Genomic DNA, 20,045 nt, shown 5'->3' with positions numbered 1-20,045 from the left:
AAGCAGCATTCACGCCGCTTCCCACCTCCGCTCCAATGGATAATATACTCCACAAGTTACATTACGAGAGTAAAGCAGCATTCTCGCGGCTCCTTAGCTCCACTTTATCCTTGGAATAGGAATTGTATCAAACAGTCCCTATGAACAAGTTCATAAAACTTAAGAGAGGTGTAAACTGTAGTGGCAGGAAGCGAACCGTGTGAACAAGTCCTCTTTCATCTGTTATAAACCAAAATCAGCATCTGCCTCATAGATTGACAGGTGCTCGAGATATGAGATCATATGTAGTTTCACAAAATTCGTCAACGGATCATATCTCCAAGAATGTGTCAGACAAAAAACTAGATACAGATCAATTGCACAGTATCATCCATCATAACCTCTCTCTCTCTCTAACTGTCTACCCCTCTGTACTTCTATCCCGACTGTTGACAACATGCCTACAATTTGTTTTTTTGTCCAACCAAAAGCTATATTTCCTTCCTATCTGTGGGAGAACAACAACACGATATGTAATGAGGTATACACCAATGCTAGAAGCTTAATTAGTTTTTGCAGGTCGTATCACATGATAGAAATCAAGCAGCCAACGAGTGTTTTTCTTCAGCTTCTCACTCCCTCGAACTCTCTTCGTATGGTCTCTAGCAACATCTCATTCCATGTATCTACAGGTCCTGGCATGCACCAATGTAGGCAATCCTGAGGTGGAGGCCTTCCATCTGGACCTCTTTGCGTCTTCTTGTTTGGGTCAGTACTTCTATATGGACCAGGATGCCCATCAGGCCTCAGGGCAAAGGGCTCAGTGATGTCCATCAATTTCAACCTGGAACCATGTTTCCCAGAATTCTGCACTGCTTTTGTGAACCCTGAAACCTGCTTTCCATACATGGTGTCCGTGAATCCATTCCTCACCACCACATCCAAGGGCTTAGTCTTTCCAGTGCATGATCCACCGGTATTCCAAGCCCCACCTTCATAATGATCTGGTGAATATGTGCGCACGATAGCTATACCTGTGAAATTTGGATTGGTAGCTAGAGCAGTTAGGCATGTCTCAACAGATATACCAAAAGCATCAACATTGTTGATCTGCATATTTCCAGCTTTATGAGGCCACCAGAGCTGCCCTCCAACAACATTGCCATTCAGGATATAAGCAGACCGTTTGGCAAACCAGTGCCCAGAGGAGAGGACAAGCACATCAAAACGTGGGATAAATTCCATAAAGGTCTCATCCGGGATATCCAGGAAAACCTTATCTATACCCTTAGGAGCAAACCCCACAGCTTCAGTTGACCTGTGCACTAACCAAGACGACCAGATGCGGACGATAATTGTTGAGGTTGACCTAAAAATCCACTTGCTCATCCTGCGGCTACCACGGTTTACTGGGGCCTCTACCTGCCAAAAAGAAGGTAAAAGAACAGATCATGTCTCTTAATGACATAGCCTACAAAATCATTTAACATAGGAAAAGAGGTATAGGTTGATCTTTGTGAGACATTTCTGCTACTGTAAGGAGGAAAGCCCAACCAGATGTGTTCCACTATATAACGACAAAAGATTTCTCAATCAGATGTTTGAAAAACAAGACTCTGCTGCATGATAAGGAAAAGTAATAAACATGGTATCTGCTTCAATCTTCATAAAATTTCCTACGTGAGACCACAAGGTATGCTATTAGTTCACAAAGCAATTCTAACTCATACAGTTTCTTATCTATAAAAGACTATCATGTACTACAGGACATTGATTTGCATTCTTCTGCTTATTAGCTGCTGTTCTGATGCTTTGGTAGGCATTTTCAATAGGCTAATCTTGCAATATCCTAAATTTGTCCACATTGAGAAAATAAAGAGCTGATTGAAATCTAAACTCTAAAACAGCTTTCTTCTAGAAACCATAGGATTGGTACAGTGTCAGATTGCAACAGGACAGCATTGGTTTCTCTAGTTGATATCAGACAACATCAATAATCCAGCAACTGAACCCACACCAGCCAATACAGTTGCAGTATCTTGAGGAAAAAACTTGGCTGACAGATGTACTACAAAATAAGTAGATTTCACCAATTTAAAAACAAATCATGTAGAACAAATGACTTTGACCCCTTCTCCATTTATTTTAAATAAATCGAAATAATGTTGTTATGAACATCACAAAACTATATAAAAAAATTCATGGTGTCATCCACAAGTTTGTAACAAACCTAACTCACATGAATAACAAAAATGCCTAGTATTTTAAGTTAATAATCAATATCCAGGTCAACAAAAAATTGTCATATATAGTAATGGGCAACTTGTCATCAGCTTAACTAATCATATGGCCAAAAGAAAATCATGAATAGTATCAGCACCTGCCACAGAATGCAGAGGAGGGATTCCATCTGATTTCTGGCGACTGAATCACCAACAAATGCAATTGTCTTGCCTCTCATCAACTCCAGGAACTTTGGTCCATCAAAGCGTGGTAGGATGCACTGTTCTGGTTTCCATCTATAATTTTCATAATCCTTATCAGGTCGACCATTTCCTTGACAATTCTGCATCTGCGTGATGATCGGGCAAGAGTTGTTTGTGTATAGTGGTCCAGAAGAATCAAAAACCCAATGTCCATGGTATAGATCACAGCTACCTGTACAATCACACCATACCGTTTTTTATCCCAGTCATTCAATTATCATGAATAATCAAACAAGCCATTACACTACAATAGCAAGAAAACAATATCTCATTCATGTTAGTCAGTGCTGCCGAGAAAACAAACAGGAAAGTGTACTAACACCGCACCTTCATTAGTCTTCTGAAGATTGTCGGATGAATCCGATGAGACAGGGAGATTTCCCTCATCAGGCACTGACGCGGTATCATCGGTAACAGCTGGATCTTGTACTTTGGTATCGATTTCACCCGTCTCGCTCGAATTCACGCCGCCACTCTGAACACCGTGCTCCACGGGTACTTCCTTGCCACCCTGCAACACTTCCTCTTGTAATGGAACACCAACGGCAGTACCATTCATGTTCCCATCAGTAAGCTTGGATGAATCACTAGGTCTGACAAAGAGGTACTCGTGTAGCGATGCCCCGGTCAGAGACGAGCCCACCGATAGCGATATCACTACTAGGGTTAGCACAAGAGCCACCACCGACACGACGACGGTGGAGAGCCACCGACGGATCCCGCCCGCACCGGCCGGGGCCTTCCTCCCCGGCGGACTCATGGCGGCACCAAGATCCAAACGCCACTGCCACCACGCATCAAAGAAATCTGCAAACCAAGAAAGGACGGATTAATCGCGTAGTAGCAAAGAAGAATTCGACACAAAAATTCCTCCCCACAAAACATAAACAAACAAGACCGGAGCAGAACTCCCTAGACAATCCAAGGATGCTATGGCCTAGGAGTTCATCCCAACAAAAAGAAATGAAATACAAGTCGGATCTCCACCCTACACCGGCTCGTCGGCGAAGGAGGCGGTTTGGGGACAAAGAATACCTTCGAGACGAGGTGGCGCGGCGGCGGGGAGGAGGCCACGAGGGATCGATGAGAAAAATGGGGGAACCGATCGACGCCGCCTTCGCGCGTGGCGAGGACGAGGCGGAGGATAGATAGAGGGAAGGAACGGAAGGAAGAACTGCTAGAGGGCCCAAAATGGGCTATTTTCTGAATCTTAAGGGTTGTTTTCGCTCACAAAATTGGACTCGACGCGCAGATGCGAACATACATTTCCACTGATCCACTCACGCTCGCATTCACGTTGGTGCTGTTCCACGCGCTTGGATGGGGATCGGACGACTCTGGACATCCGGTGCGTTGTACAGTACGAACATACAATACATACATCATTCATACAGTATCTGTCCATACATGTACTCCCTCCATAAAAAATACTCGAGTAAAGTCCATCACCGGTCCCTAAACTTGCACCGTTGTGTCATCCCGGTCCTTAAACTCGCAAATCGACCGTTCAGATCCTCAAACTTGTTCGACTGTGTCATCTCGGTCCCTAAACTTGCATATCACTCGTTTAGGTCCTCCAACTTGTCCAGTTGTGTTACCTCGGTCCCTAAACAGGACGGTCTAAAGACTTTATATCAAAAAATAATTCATAACATTTTCATTTGAACTCTAATGAAGACAAACTTTATATCAAAATTGTAGCCCTCAACGCGACCTACAACTTTGTAGTTGAAAAGTTTTTGAATTAAAACTGTTTAGGGTCACAAAATATTGTTGCATGTTTATATATTTTGAAATTTTAATTTTAAAATTACATTTTGGGACAAAAAATGACTTAAAATAAAAAAAATTCATCTACAAAGTTGTAGATTGCGTCGAGGGCTACAAGTTTGATATAAAGTTTGTCTTCATTAGAGTTCACATGAAAAAGTTATGAATTATTTTTAAATATGAAGTATTTACCGTCCTATTTGACCCAGATGATATTCAAATCTAAATTTAGAGACCGGGTTGACACAACTGAACAAGTTGGAGGGCCTAAACGAGTGATCTACAAGTTTAGGGACCGGGATGACACAGTCGAATAAGTTTGAGGACCTGAACGGTTGATTTGTGAGTTTAAGGACCGGGATGACACAGCGATACAAGTTTAGGGACCGGTGATAGACTTTACTCATACTCAATTCTAGCAATGAAACCTGAATATCTATTCAAAATACGCATTTATCTTTTTCTTAAAGACTGAGGTGTACATACTATATCTGTTTTTTAACACGTGTTTGACAAAAAAATTTCAATAATTAATACTTATTTTATTATGATTTTTTTATCATTAAAAGTAATTTAAGTATGATATATATCTTATGTATTTACATAATTTTTAAATAAAACGAATGGTCAAATATGTGTGTAAAAATTAATAGCGTCATCTAAATTTTTAAATAAAATGAATGGTCAAATATGTGTGTAAAAGTTAATAGCGTCATCTATTTAAAAAGTAGAGGGAGTATATAGAGATCCAATATTCTTGGCCCGTTCATCGTTTGTACTCCCTCTATTTTTTCTTTTTTGGAAGTTGGTTAGCTCAAAACGAAACTAACCACGGGGGGAGTAATTTTGTAGAAAATTCGACCTTTTTCAACGTTTAAACATCGCGATTGATTTACTATGTTGTATGTGTTCGCTACTCTTGGTTGGGAAACACTTCCCCGGCACGGAAAACGGAGCAGTCCATTAGCGCGTAATTAATTAAGTATTAGCTAATTTTTTAAGAAAATGGATAAATATGATTTTTTAAAATAACTTTCATATAGAAACTTTTTTTAAAAAACACACCGTTTAGCGGTTTAAAAAATGTGCGCGCGAAAAATGAAAGGGGAGCGTGGAGAACTTGGTCTTGCAAACTGCTAAGAATCAAACGTAATGACACCCATGCACTATCTTAGCGTTTACGGTCGAGTTCATGTGCTATCGTACGATGACTGCAATGCAGATAACCTACTGAGCATTGGGATCTGCGCAGATCTCTTGCCCTTTTGTAAAGTTCAATTTGACGACACTTGAAATTACAGTCGAGAAGAAAGGAACACCGGAGTACAGATACTTGAGCAACATCTGAAGTTTCTGAAACAAAGTGGATTTTTTATATTACACCCAGTTAAGAACACATCAAGACACAGAATATAATTCTGTTCACATTTACATCACAGCCGTGACATTTACAGCCAGAGCATACTGCTTCGCACTAATAACCACCATTCATGGTAAGTGTACACTGAAAAAAGAAATCTAACCAAAGTTCGTGCAGATGGTTGGCATGATATATTTACCAACAACCATCAGATATTCTCATATACAGATCAATGATCGCTTCTCTAACTAGTACAATGCTGCAAGACTGCAAGCAAGTATCAATATTTCACAAGCTATACTTTAGCATTCCAGAGCTGACTTAGCTCTCCTCTTTTCGCACCTAGCGTGACAATAGTTCCTGCATAATTTCAGAGAAGAAACAGGTGTTGGAGCTCAAGATTTCTGTACTAAAATCTCAGCAGAGGAATCGATGTGATACCTAGTGTTGATGGGACTAGGTAGAGGAGAGCTGGCTGTCCACTCTTCATTAGGTACAGGCCAACATATGTGCATGACAAACCTGCATTGAGATGACAGTGTTGATAATTGATATCAATGATTTTGTTCTTCTGTGATTCAGAAATGCGGATAATATTACGTACCGAAGGCGTAACCGATCATTAGGCAGAGGAAATAGCCGTCAGTCAAGTCCTTTCCATTTGCTCTGTCATACCTGCAACTCAAGAACGGTAGGTAAATATTATCTTGAAAAATAACGGTAAATTTTCAGGAGAATGAACAGTTGATCACTAGAAGTATCCAGTAGACTCTGATATTAACTGAATGCATTGACGGATTCAGAGAACAAAATCTTGGTTTTGACCTGAAACTGAAAGCAACAAGTAGTCCTGGGAAAAGAATGTCCCCAAATCCGATCATGTCATAGCCATTCCATGTATCAAACTCCTTTGGCATCTTCAGAACCATGGGAAGGCTAGGTCCCTCATCGCTACCACGAGCAACCTGTATGCCCATACCAATTGGATTAGGATATTTTTGCACTAATATTTGCATTATTTGCACTTTGTCAGAAACAAACTTACTGTGATCATGACACTTTTCTTGAATATGAAAGGTGATATGAACACCCAAAAAATGTCATACATGAAAGCGCTCACAAGAAGCGCTGTTGCAACCTGAAAATAATCTCAAGTACATCAGTGTACAAAAGATGATTACAATTGCCATATTTACTAAACCAAGGCATCATATGTTCTTGATGATCTCACTTTGATATTTGGCAGATGGACCACTTGCAATACAAGAATCATCATGCAGATGCCCTGAATGAAAAGGAACAATCCATGAGCAAACATGACAAGGAAATCATCATTGCACTGTACCTGGTGCACACAACAAACCATACCATAAGATCCTGACCAACCCAAGCAAACGGTGAATTCTGGTGTACAGCCCAAACGACAACGAAGATCAGAGCTAGTGGTAGGATGACAAGTGTAACCACTGTCACGTTCCCTAATACAGGAAGAGCTACTTTTGCTTCGCGGCACCGATCACAAGCTCTGTCAATCAACTTTGCAGCAGTTAGACCAGCAAGCAAGTAATAGTACTATCAGAAATTCAGAATCAATGGTGCGATGATACAAAAGGTTGCATGGTTTCAGTGATCACACCTTACAATTAGAGTCGAGGCAACATAGTGCAATCCCTGAAAAACAAAGGATCCGTCAAGAGAAGATATGAAACAAAGCTATACAGTATTAGTTAGTTTACTGATTAACTGAACCAAACTATGTCAGATTGAGTAGGCAATTGCCATGCACCTGGAGACCACTGAGGCAGAACAGCACAACCAGCAGCCATGCAGACCAGGTGGATTTGAAGAAGAACAGGAACAGCAGGACAAGCGACGCGGTGACGATGAACACGAGCGCGGTTTTGGTCTGCAGCTCCACGATTTCAGAGTCAGCAGCTTCTTCTCCACCCAGTGTAGGAGCATTCTTATCCTGGACCAAATAATATCGCCGCCATATCAAAGTCATATTTTAAATTCGCGCCATTCGTTTCAGTGAAAAATGCATGTGATGTGACATGATCGATGCATTTTGTCTCACTCTTTTTCTTCTGCAAAAAACGTATAATACTCGTAATTTATAAAATTAAACTTCTGAAACGTATTTTTTGTGGATTGATTGATATACCTCGTCGCCGACGACGACGAAGGACCAAACGGACGCACAGGCCACGCTGCCGACGGCCATCAGCCAGAGGAAAGGTATAGCGCCATCGAAACTCGGCTTCTCCGGCGCATACATCAGAATGTCAACTGCAAATTAAGCAAAATCAGAAGCATATGGTTCACAAAAACAGCAGCAAGAAATGAATTCAGCTTCTCGACAGACTAATTCTTTTTTTCAGCCTCTCACCCTTTGCCCCACCGTCCATGCCGGAGAGGATCTTGCGACCGGCAGACTGGGATACCATCACGACCGGGATGCCAATGTTAGGGACCGTGTCGTTCTGGGTGCACACCATCTTCTGCAAATCTACACGAAGAACCCTAATGTTAATTGGATAATTTTACCATTTAAAAAAATATTGGAGGATACCATATTTTTAGTGTAAAATTTGATATCCTGAGACATTGATATCTCTAAGTACCAAATTTTTAGGTATCTCAGGATTTTTTTTTAAGTACCATAAAATTTCTCAATGTTAATTACTTTCATGGTATGCACAATGCACGATGGAAATGCAGTCGTTCGGTTAAAAACTACACGTACTGACCGTCCTCGTCGTTGATGAGGAGCAGCGCGGCGGCGCCGCCGGACTCCGCCGTCTTGGCCTTCTCCAGGAACGTGCACTCCCCGCGCTCCGCCACGGCAATGGAGCTAGCAAGCGGCGCGGATGACTTGGCGCAGCCGGTCTTCGGGGCGGGGACCACGGCCTTCCGCTTGTCGCCGTCGGAGCCGGTGGCCGGCAGCACCTCGCCGAACCTCGCCGTGATCCCGGTCAGGCTGCTCCTCTCGTCGCCGTCCACCCAGTACGTCACCTTCACCTGCACACACACGCATGCCACCGTCACGTACGATCGATCGTCATCTCCTTCCTCTCCGACGAGATCGACGCGGCGATTTACTTACCTTCTGGAAGGGGTTGTCGCAGCCGGGGAACTTGGGCGAGACGCCGTCCTCGAACTCCGAGTCCGCGCCGGCGGCGCCCGGCACGCGGGACGCGAGCAGGAGGACGGAGACGAGGAGGTAGGCGAGGCCGCGGCCGCCGCGGCGAGGGGAGGAGGAGGAGGGTGCAGGGAACGCCATGGCGTGGTGGATTTGCCGGCGAGCGGCGCGGCGCGAGCGCGCGAGGTGAGGAGGCCGGCCGTCCCGTCGTGCGTGCGTGGGCGCGTAGTACGTCGGGGTCGTACGTCGTCTTCCCCGACGAGGGAAGCTGCATGCGTCGGTCGCCTCCCGCGCTCATTGCCTATACTATAACTGGGGGGTGGCTGTGGATTCATCCGGCCCCTATGTTCCCGCGCCCCGTCAACTCTAAATCGAAGCGTCTTTCTCTCGTCTTTCAACGTGAACACCGTAAAGTACTCTAACATCCAAGTTTGCACTGTGGACATCGCGCTTAAAGATATACAAACCAACGATAAATTCCTGACTTCATTGAGGGTTTGTATCCAAAATAAACCTCGATGATATTATTAAAATTTTGACAGAATTTCTTATGTAGTATTTATCAAAGTTTGGAAAAAAATTAATGTATGTACATCGTTGACAACTTGGTATGATTTGAAATGGTATTAATCTGAATTGTCCCTAAATCTATATTACCCATGTAAACGTGCGGGTTTATGAGTTTCGTACAAATTCCGCAAGAATTTCACACCAAACAATCCATCTTCCGTATATCTACTATGTAAAATAATCTAGTGATGATGATGAATCTAACATCATCTAGAGTTGATATGATTTTGTAAGGATGGATAAATGGTCTTTTTGTGCATGTGGCTTAAACTTTTTGGTTGGATATTTGCTTGTAAATTCTATATGTTCTTTTTCTGAGTATTTTTAAGCTAACAACTTAAGACATATAATTAGAAATCCGTTATAACAAGCAGGTATTTTATTAGTCAATGCAAAGTCTCACATTATAATCAGGGCTAATTCTCTAGATGGAACCATGAAATTCACAGTATTCTCACTAGAATTTGACATAAATCAGTTTTGTTTTCTATAAGAACCAACAGCGATTCATACACTCTGAATGGAACCTGATCCTCTAATCTACTGGCTACTGCCCTTAAGTACTCCATCCGTCCCAAAATGTAAATATTTCTAGCTATGAATCTGAGCAACTGTGTGTTCAGATTTATAGCTAAAAATTATTATATTCTAGGACGGATGTAGTAAACTTTAAGTAGCTAGCAGTAACATTTACACATGAGAGTGCAACATGTCCACCACTACCATTTTTGAATCAAGAAATTCAAAATGAACCATAATTGCCCTTCTTTTCGGCCCAACTGATCATTTTAGGTACGGCCCATCTGGAAAATGACCCAGGGGCCGAGGCTAGAGTTCATGTACAAACGAGTCGTTTTGTAACTGCTTCCTCGTCGTCCCAAATCAAACTTTGCCATGTCTCGTCGTCCTCCTCCTCACGCCCTCGCCACGCTCCTCTCCCGCCTCCGCGCCTGCAGCTCCGCCTCCCACGCGCTCCAGTGCCACGCCCTCCTCCTCACCTCCGGCCACCTCGCCGCCTCCCCGGCCCGCCTCTCCAACCTCCTCCTCCTCGCCCTCGCCTCCGCCTCCACCTCCCCCTCCGCCGCCGACCACGCCGACTCCGTCTTCGCCCACCTCGCGGAGGAAGCCTCCCGCCACGCGTTCCCCTGGAACACCCTCGTCCGCCTCCACGCCGCCGCGAGCCCGCGGAGATCCCTCCTCTACTTCTCGCGCATGCGGCGAGCCGCCGTGGCGCCCGACGCCTACACGTTCCCGGCCGTGCTCAAGGCGTGCGGCTGCGCGCCCGGGTGTAGGGTGGGGTTGGTGGTGCACGGCGAGGCGGTGAGGACGGGGTTGGACGCCGACCTGTTCACGAGGAACGCGCTGATTAGCTTCTACTGCAGGATCGGGGACTGCCGTTCCGGGAGGAAGGTGTTCGATCACGGCGTGCGGGACCTCGTCTCCTGGAACTCTATGGTGGCGGGGTACGTTGGGTGTGCGGAGGTGGATCTGGCGCAGGATTTGTTCGACGAAATGCGGCAGAGGGATGCGTTCTCCTGGGCCACCATGATCGATGGGTACGGAGAGATGGCAGGTGGTGTAGATCGTGCACGTGAGTTGTTTGATCAAATGCCTGACAGGGATTTGGTGTGCTGGAACTCCATGATTGATGGTTATGCCAGGCATGGGAGAATGGATGAAGCGAGGGTTCTGTTCGAGGAGATGCCTGAGAGGAATGTGATCTCATGGAGTATTGTCATCGATGGCTATGTCAGATTCGGGGAGCCAAATGAAGCTTTGGAGTTTTTCCAGAGGATGCTAAGATGTGGTATCAAGCCTGATAGAGTAGCTGCAGTTGGGGCTGTTGCAGCTTGTGCACAGCTGGGAGCTCTGGAGCAAGGCAGGTGGCTGCACTCATACTTGGAGAAGAAGAAGGTGTTGTTCGATGTTGTGGTGCAAACAGCTTTGATAGATATGTACGTGAAATGCGGTCGTTTGGATCTTGCCAAATTGATCTTTGAAAGCATGCCCAAGAAGAGTGTGGTCACTTGGAATGTGATGATTGTTGGACTTGGAACTCATGGTTATGGACTTGATGCCATCAAACTTTTTAACCAAATGGAAACTGAAAGGGCACCAATGGATGATCTTAGCGTACTTGCTGTGTTGACTTCTTGCACGCATGCTGGGTTAGTCTCAGAGGGTTTAGGGATATTTTACAGAATGGAGAAGGATTTAGGACTAGAACCTAAGGTGGAACATTATGGTGCATTGATTGATCTCCTTGGCCGTGCTGGACGAGTGGATCAGGCTAGAAACACAATAGAGACAATGCCGATGGAACCGACTCCTGAATTATGGGGATCTCTTCTTGCTTCCTGCCGAAGCCATAGGTGTGTGGAGCTGGCTGAGCTATCAGTTGAGCGTCTGGCCAGTCTCGGAGCAGATGACTCTGGAGTCTATGTTCTTCTGTCCAATATCTATGCTGATGAAGGAATGTGGGATGATGTTTTCAGGATTAGGAAGTTGATGAGTGCTGAGGATATGAAAAAGAACATTGGACGGAGTGTGATTGAGGTGGATGGACAAATTCATGAGTTTGTGAATGGAGGTAGTTCACATCCCCACAAGGAGGAAATTTACTTGACGCTGTGGAATTTATCTAACATAGCAGCATCTATTTGATCCTTTGTTGTGTACCAAATGTGCCAAATCCTTTGTTATCGTGTCTGTTCATTGATTTGACATTCTTGACATGGGACGCTATAATTCTGGAGGGAGCTTTTGAAACATCATTATATCCCAGTTTGTTAAGCTTTTTTTCCCCCTGAAGCTGAACGATGAGTGTTTGCCATTGTGAGTTTCTTGATAAGTCAAACTGAAAAGGTATCCAAGTACGTACTGTGTTGCCCTTTTTTGTGTTCGTATTCCAGTTAGTTCTCCTGATTATTACCCGGCTTCCTTGGTTCAGGAACATGAAGTGTTGTTTTGGAGGTTTGGAACTTTGGCTTTTTTCACCAAGGAACTTGGAGATTGCGACAAGGTTGAAAATCGTACCAGGTAGTTAAGCACCCTGATGGAAGCAAACTATAGTATAAGTTTTTCCAGCCCAAGCAGGCGCTTAGTTACTCAGATAGTGGTGCTCTTTGTTTTTTTCATTTTGCTTGATTCAGTTGCAGGCTCATTCAAAGTTCCCAAACATATATAGTTCTTTGGCATCCATGGAGTGATCCATCGTATCTGTTTCTTTTTTACTTTCACATGGTAAATAGCATTTTATTTTTCAGATTCCATATGTACTAGAAACATATGGTTGAGCTAAGAAGCTATGATCCTGCTAATGTTTACTATGAAATCTGTCTCAGTGGGTATATTGAAAAAGCGTGGTTCTGCAGCTTTCTGATCATGAAATTTTTTGAAATGATTTCAGGCTGAACCACAATTTCAATCCTGACTAAGAAGCCTCTAAAGTCTGAACCTCTGCTGCGTTGATCTTTTTACTTTGTTGGAATTAAGGCTGAAGGTGTCGAATAATATGCATATAATACTGTAAGTTACTTTCCTTTCCTTTCTACATTCCATCTAATTATTGTTGATGAAAATGGAATTTAGCCGCATGCAAAATATAGTAGTAACTGACATTTAGACATGAGAAAACCTCTTATGCCATTGAGCTTGCGCCAATCCTATGATTTGCTTCCGCATGACACATCTCTTCTATTCCATGACATCCCTTTTCCCAGAATATCTACTCGTGATGTCAAAATAATTAGCCTGTCCTGTATGCTCCTGATCTAGAAGCATATTCTAATTTAGGGTATATTTTAGTGGCACTAACAATTATGAACACCATGGAGATACGGAGGTGCTACAGCCTGCAAGGCTATGATGCTTGGTGTTGTGGTCACGTCAACCTTGGTGCATGACCCGTGTGCCAACGTACTGGGACCATTCTGCCATCTTCTGTCATGCAAAACAAAACAGCTCGAGATGGATCCTCCTGCTTGCTTCCATGTGAATGCCTTCTTCCTTGCACGCAGGACCACCTCACAGAAAGCAACTACGACCTATTCTTAAGAAAAATGGTGACCTCATTCTACCACGGTACCTCCAAAGGGTAGCACTGGAGCGGTAGAGCCACAGGCCACTACGTGGCAGCTTTCGTTCCTTGTACCATATGCATCTTCCCTCTTGTGTCACTCTCAGAATACCACTCTACTAGTATTTTCCTTTTGTTCTCATTATGAGATTAGCAATGCTGGTCCTTAAGCCACTTGAATTTTTGAAGCTACAATAGGAATATGTGTTATTGTATTGAAGTTATTATCTTCACATGTAATCGGTCAGAAATAGTGTGATTTACTTGCTTGCAGAGTTTGTCTCCATTGCTGCAAGGCTGACCATTTATAAAGTTGAGTTCTGGGGGCTTGTACACATCACCTGTCACACTATAGGAGCTGGCCATGTTTGAAATAGTTGCTCAGTCTATTTCTTAGCTCAAGACTTCAAGTATCCTATTACCAACTGAATAAAAGAATTAGTATATGTGTCCCACTCCCACCCAGAAGGGCTTTTGATTTTTGTGTGCTTAAGAACTAGGAAGTTATGAAGTTTTTCAGTCAACTGAGACATTACTATATATTTCTTTGGACACATGCTCACCAGTTCCTTTGTTCACTAATTGAATAATGTTCAAGCAGACACCATAAAACACCATAATTATCTGTGCATATCTCGGTGTTCGGTAAACCATATATATAGATTATACAAGACCTGGCGTAGCCATCCTAGGTGGCCAATCAGTCAAATCACCATAGTTCTGCTACCTGCTCGTCTCACTCTAGTTGCAGCCGCAGCTTGACAGTCATGTCACACACTCATGCACAAGCAAAACTTCTACGGAGTATATTGGGTGAGCAGTGGCTTGTAAAAGACTCTAGTAATTTATGTGACTTGGGTAAAAAAAACTGAAGAGAACACTTCTTGCAAAAGGAAAGTACTGTCTGAATGTGACTACGTTTGTCAGTATCCTCTAATAAGCATGAGTTACTCTTGTCCTTACACCTCCAGTAAAAGAAGTTAGCTAATAAATGTTTCTTACCAAGACAATTCCTCTAAAAATATTTTGTTGAATAAATACAAGGCACCTCTGCAAGCTCTCTGCTTGCAAAATAAATGCCCTGTTTGGACTGAAACGGTTTCAATTGATATTTTTGAACTACTATTGATTCTTTTTACTGGAATACTATTGATAAGTTTACTTGGTAACTTTAAGGTCAGTGTGCATGTGATTGTCTGAGTCTTGGCAATTTCCTCATACATATCTGCTCGATTGAATTTAGAATGCAATGTCTACTTCAATGAAGGAGTGTGGTCTGCACGAAAGTCTTCTTTATTGCTTACCCTTACTCTTGGTTAACTTCTTCTGTGATTTGTCTAGATGAATTTACTGCTCATTGTACAGATGGTTGTTACTATGGAAAGACGAATGACAAAAGCCCATGAGAGCTGAAGCAGCCCAGAATGAAGAAGGTACTGAGAAATTTCAAATGCAATAGAACATTTACCGCATTTATATGCCTTGAAAGGCTAGCACAGTTGCAGACCACTAGTTCCAGATGATCCAGCTGAGAGCTCCAAGGCTATTCTGGCAGACAACTCTATCGAGGTTTGTTCATAGACTAAAAACAGTGGTGCAATACGTAAGCAAGGAACATTTTGTCTGCACAATAGTATAAATAAGCTGTTTTTCAAAATTTTTAACATTTACTTCCAAAATTACCAGTCCACAACCTGAACATCTTAAAATACAAAATGCCCTCTAATCCTCTACTAGCTGGCCACTTGTTAAAACAAAAGGGGAAAAAATGAACCTTTTGAGCCTAGAAGGGTAGAAGGGGGAAAAAGAGAATAAAATGGATGCAAACTACTACTCATAACAGAAGCTCCTCTTAATTATTAATGATCACCTGTGGCAAACACATTTGTAGTGGTAAGCACTATTCATGGGGTCATTTGCATCCACTGGGACCTGCTCGGCAGTACACTTGAATCGACACCCTCTGCACTCGTTGTATGTGCATATTGGAGCAGTCGAACCAATCAACATTCTCCTTGCATATTTGGGCAGCCTCTCCTTGTTTAGAACCTAATGGCATACATTTGAAGATCATCTTAACCATAGTATCTTCCAGATATTTACATACTTTCTGATTTAACTTTGGCATTCATGTTTGTTTGGTCTCGTTCTTAAGTCTTTTCTTACTACTTTAGGAGAAAAGATGGGAGGCAAGTTGCTACCAATCATTTTCTCATCCTAGCAAAAGATGCCAAGCAGTGCACAGTTGATAGATGCAACCATTTCTTCCTACTGAAAAGTCCATCCAGAACCATATGGTATGCGCCAAGGAAGCTGACAGTTGGGGGAAAGCTTTTTTCCTTGACATATATAATGAACATAATAAAACATAAAACTAAAGTTTTAAGAAAACATACTTGAGGAACAGAAAAACACAAAACTCAATTAATTACATACTTTGTAATAGCAAGATGGCATATGTACCTTGATGTTCTCCTGCAAATGTATATGTTCTTCAGGTAATGTTTGGTGAGGATATTGTTCTCCATAGTCTGTACCTTGACATCATATGAAATTGAAACATTTAAATACATAGGTTTTATCATGTCAACCTAAATCACAGTTAATAGATGCAGGAGAACAGAAGAAAAGACAAGATATCAATCTGATGCAAAGGGGTACCTGAGATGCTGCCATGGTGCCCTTGATTGCAACGAGCATGACTGAAGAGCAGGAAACAGAAGAGGAAGAAGAGGGGCAAGGAGCTTGTGGTAGATGTGGGGCAAGCATTGGCCATAACCCTTCTTCAAACAAATGGATAGAGAATGGGAGGATGGTGGTGTGCCTGGATTAGAGAAGCAACACAAGGGGAGCAAATGCTGGAGACTATATAAATCGGAGGCTGGTGCAATGGCTCTTGTGTGTGTGCCTGCCCACCCCTGTGGCTCTGCTCATGCCAGGCATATGCATATCCCTGTGCCATACCATGCAGACAGTGTTGTATAGCGAGAAGGGGAGCAGTGGGGACTGCGGAGACCACCAGATGGCTCATCTCCCTCGTATGCACGCGCACACAGGATAAAATCACAGCAGAGGTGTCTGAAACTTGCATTATTTCAATTGCACCACCTTGTCCGTTATACATGTGCTCTTCTGCATCGTATTTTCTGTAATTATTTGCTTCATTTTGAACATGAATAGTCAAATATCATGCTTTTTTGGCCATTTAATTCACCCTCTTTGTTCTTTTTGTTCTACAGAACTAGGGCATGTAGAAAGAGGGGACAATTATTTGTAGCAATCATGGAACATCCGAGCAGCGGATACAGTCAGCGAATCTAAGCAGCAGTGGAACTTATTCAGTAAAAGAAGATGCAGAAGCATTCAGGCACGGCGTGTCATCTGGTTATATAAAAGTTGTATGCAGTGCACTATTGGGGTGGCAGAGGATGGGCGAGAAAGCAATGAGACGGAGATGCTTGGTTCTTGCATTTCTGGCTTTCTGCGGCCGGTTACCTCTTGTTTGTTCATCACTGGCACTTACCGCCTGTTACACGACGGCATGGGCTGCACCTGGATCTTGGGACAACATTCAGAGAATCAGACTATCAGAGCCGTACTATGAACAGTTTGGATATCTTGCAGAAAGCAATTGATGGAAGCTCTGATCTGCGGTGCATCAGTCTATTTCTTTTTCTAAAGATGTTGGTCGTGGTGGATATGGGCAATGTTTAGCTCTTGTTGCTTTCAGTTCCGAAGCAGTCACCACTAGGAGATGCTGGTGATGGTCACCGAGTCACGAGACAGCAACTGGATCTAAACTTGGTCAAACTAACAATATTGTTTTTTCAAGCGGACTGCAAGCTTCTGATTTTCCAGGTCAGGGCATGTTTGCACGCAATGAAGCATTCGGTGCGTAAAAATTCTTACTGCCTGTGAGAAGTTACTGAATTTTATGGTCGAGTTCACGCGTTGAAGCCTGTAGGGACTTGCCTTCTTTCCCTTTTTGTCTGATTCTGCATGTCGTAGAGTGCTGAAATGTTGCACAACCACAGGCTACTAGCATAGGACATTGATATGTGATTACGTTTTTCCGCAGTTTTTCCCTGAGCTGATTCACGGTTGCTGGGATGAGTCAGAGATGATTGGCTGTGGTTCCCCCAACTGGGGTTCTTCACGGCCCTGCAGGTACGTGTCCCTTCTAGCACCTAAGAATATGATCTAGTACCGAAAGTTACACTAATTAACACTATGCGTTAATTACAGTTCAGTATTAAAAATATTCGCCAAATATATAGGAGGCTTTTTTTAGGAAGAAAGGAACACTATAGGTAGACCCTCGAAGTATTCTTTCTGTAACTAGAATAGCGTGGTGTAACCTTACGGGATGACGGAATCAACCCGTAAGAAAAAGGCATCCAAATATTTTTTTCTAGGACTCATAAAATGTATTTAAAGCTTGAGGAAAAAGTATATAAGCGGGAAATATATTCCCTGATACATCGCCTAGCAAAAGGATTACACCAATAAACTTGGAGAACCATCCTTCTAAAAACACTGAATGAAGGAAGCAAAATTCCAGATTGCATGGAGAACCATGCACCAATAAAAGATGCAATCGTTGGGGACTTGTGGCATTGCCGCGACTATCATATTCTAGGGCCTCTATAGATGTGCTTCCCTCTTGACATGTCAACGATTCCTATGGCTACTTTCACGGATTCGGCACTAATTGAGATTTAGAGTTGAGTCGCAGAAATGTTGGTTGCTTCACTGGATCTAACTCAAGGTTACCACGGAGGTCCTTGTCAAATTTGAGGATCCTGTCGAACAAAGTCTAATAGATTATCAGTGCTCAATCCAAATGTTATTAAGATCGAGGGAAAAAGTTTCAAGAAATACTGTAATCAACAGAAGGCTATTGAGATTGTTCATGTACCAGAGCACACGTGGGCAGTTGGTACACCTAGGAACCATGTGCTAACCACACAAACACATGCTACTAAGAGGGGAGTCAGGCACCAAACCTGTCATCGCTATGCGTGGCCGATTGTCGTTAGGCCTACAACAGTACCACATAGCCACATAGCGGAGTCTCCAAAAAAAAAGTCACCACGAAGGTTGCGATGCCAAGGATGCTGCCGTCACCCGTCCAAGGAACCTAGACATGGTTTTCACTTAAAAATTCTTGTCAAGATAGGGAGGAGGGAGGTACCTCAACAATGCCACAAGGGGATTACCATGCCCAAAGGTGTACCCGCTATTAGCCCAACAAATCATCAGCCTAGGCTTTCGCTTGGAACCCTGTACAGTCGTATCATTGTGGTATGTCACTCACTATCTTAGGCTCCACCATCCAAATGTTCGCAGCATGCGCCCTCCACCACACCAAACCAACACCCTTCCGCGGGCTGATTTCTAGTCCTACCACCAACAAGACCACCAACGCACCCTGTCGCCACTTTTGTGCACTAGCTTAGGTCTCCTCCGCCCCACCCGCTGTCTACTAGCCACCTTGCCAGATCTAGCCAAGGAGAGTCTAGAATTAGGCGATATCGTCTTGGTAGCCCGAGCCTTTCGCTATTGACCGACCATCTTCTCCACTCTACCTATATAGGCATATAGCTCGCCACAGAGAAGGAGAGGAGCTCCAAAAGAGAGAGGGTGCCCAGTCGACATCAAAGGAGATTTCATCATATGGGTACTCCAAGGGATTTCATGATATTTAGGCCCTGTTTGATTCAGCTTAGGATTATTATAATCTAGCTTATTAGGAGTAAGCTGAAACAAACAAGTAGATTATTATAGCAGATTATTATAATCTATAAGCCAGATTATTATAATCTGATAAGCTGCTCTAGAGGAGCTTTTTTCATATTATTGAGTGGCTAAAGACCCACTACCCCTACATACTTGAGAAAAATTACCCACCTATGCCATCAACCGAACATATAGTTGAGGGCATTATAGACTTTAGCCTTTCAAACCCAATAATCCATGCCTTCAATAATCCAGACAAACAAACAACTCACAGCTTATTCTATGCTAGCTTATTATAATCTAGCTTATAGTAATTTGGCTTAATAATCTAGATTATAATAATCATAAGCTGAAACAAACAGGACCTTAGTTCATTATGAATTGCTTGATGTTGAGTCCGTTACTTCTATGTAACAACGTCTCAACTTGAGTTTACAATCAACGTCTCAACGACATCAAAGGACATACTCATAGACTTTGGACTTGTAGAGATACATTTTATAAATTACCTCGCAAGTATGTATTCCTGGTAAATCCTGTGCCATACGCTCTTCGAATCGAGCCATTGTAGGCTTGTAGCATTGTCCATTGACTATGGGCCCTATCAATGAACAACATGCATAGTGAGCCTAACCAATTTGTTACAAGGTTACGAGTGATAGTACATCGTTCTAGAGATCCCCTTAATCTGGAGGACACGAGTTATTTTTCAACAGTCAATAGGTCCATGTTGGGAGATTAGGGACATCTTTCCTTCCCCCCGTGTCCATGTGCTGGCCCAATTAATAGGATTGCACAGAAGTAGTAGGTGTTTTACATGCTTCCAACAAATAGAAAAAGAGATAATTCCTTCAATTCCTCTTAAATCTTAGCCAATCTTTTCTATACCCTTGAATTTTCTTCACTCCTTTGTATACTCCT

At 43.0% G+C, this 20,045-nt stretch overlaps 3 protein-coding genes and 2 long non-coding RNA genes across 8 annotated transcripts; 2 read left to right on the top strand and 3 right to left on the bottom strand.

Annotated features, from left to right (window-relative positions):
- Positions 1–200: 200 nt before the first annotated feature.
- LOC127771479 (protein YLS7-like) lies at positions 201–3,662 on the bottom strand. Its single transcript, XM_052297396.1, has 4 exons — positions 3,501–3,662; positions 2,793–3,272; positions 2,360–2,637; positions 201–1,401 (listed from the first exon to the last, which is right to left on the bottom strand). Exons 2-4 carry the CDS (start codon positions 3,223–3,225, stop codon positions 604–606), a joined length of 1,509 nt encoding a protein of 502 aa, XP_052153356.1. The 5' UTR covers positions 3,226–3,272; positions 3,501–3,662; the 3' UTR covers positions 201–603.
- A 1,893-nt stretch (positions 3,663–5,555) lies between these two features.
- LOC127771469 (signal peptide peptidase-like 3) lies at positions 5,556–9,969 on the bottom strand. Its single transcript, XM_052297387.1, has 13 exons — positions 8,702–9,969; positions 8,346–8,616; positions 7,985–8,104; positions 7,760–7,884; positions 7,382–7,564; positions 7,232–7,266; positions 6,964–7,120; positions 6,827–6,880; positions 6,641–6,733; positions 6,421–6,560; positions 6,200–6,270; positions 6,037–6,117; positions 5,556–5,955 (listed from the first exon to the last, which is right to left on the bottom strand). The coding sequence occupies exons 1-13, from the start codon at positions 8,876–8,878 to the stop codon at positions 5,891–5,893; spliced, it is 1,572 nt and encodes a 523-aa protein (XP_052153347.1). The 5' UTR covers positions 8,879–9,969; the 3' UTR covers positions 5,556–5,890.
- Positions 9,970–10,125: 156 nt separating this feature from the next.
- LOC127771445 (pentatricopeptide repeat-containing protein At3g29230-like) lies at positions 10,126–16,127 on the top strand. 3 transcript variants are annotated; one of them, XM_052297369.1, is made up of 5 exons: positions 10,126–12,172; positions 12,258–12,346; positions 12,717–12,835; positions 14,751–14,954; positions 15,995–16,127. In XM_052297369.1, the coding sequence occupies exon 1, from the start codon at positions 10,202–10,204 to the stop codon at positions 11,969–11,971; it is 1,770 nt and encodes a 589-aa protein (XP_052153329.1). In that variant the 5' UTR covers positions 10,126–10,201; the 3' UTR covers positions 11,972–12,172; positions 12,258–12,346; positions 12,717–12,835; positions 14,751–14,954; positions 15,995–16,127. The 3 variants fall into 3 exon arrangements, with proteins under 3 accessions (XP_052153329.1, XP_052153336.1, XP_052153321.1); XM_052297376.1 differs by having other exon boundaries at positions 14,751–14,818; positions 15,995–16,108; XM_052297361.1 differs by lacking the exon at positions 15,995–16,127 and adding an exon at positions 15,560–15,712.
- Positions 15,610–16,117, bottom strand: LOC127771495 (uncharacterized). Its single transcript, XR_008017168.1, has 3 exons — positions 16,047–16,117; positions 15,849–15,922; positions 15,610–15,724 (listed from the first exon to the last, which is right to left on the bottom strand). It is a non-coding gene; the product is annotated as an uncharacterized LOC127771495 (long non-coding RNA).
- Positions 16,128–16,188: 61 nt separating the features above from the next.
- Positions 16,189–17,567, top strand: LOC127771487 (uncharacterized). 2 transcript variants are annotated; one of them, XR_008017167.1, is made up of 3 exons: positions 16,189–16,459; positions 16,625–17,276; positions 17,464–17,567. It is a non-coding gene; the product is annotated as an uncharacterized LOC127771487 (long non-coding RNA). The 2 variants fall into 2 exon arrangements; XR_008017166.1 differs by having other exon boundaries at positions 16,625–17,345; positions 17,464–17,496.
- The last annotated feature ends 2,478 nt before the right edge of the window (positions 17,568–20,045 follow it).

Source organism: Oryza glaberrima, chromosome 1, assembly GCF_000147395.1.
Source record: "Oryza glaberrima chromosome 1, OglaRS2, whole genome shotgun sequence".
In the NCBI taxonomy this organism is placed as follows: Eukaryota; Viridiplantae; Streptophyta; class Magnoliopsida; order Poales; family Poaceae; genus Oryza; species Oryza glaberrima.
This window is presented reverse-complemented; position numbering and strand designations above follow the sequence as displayed.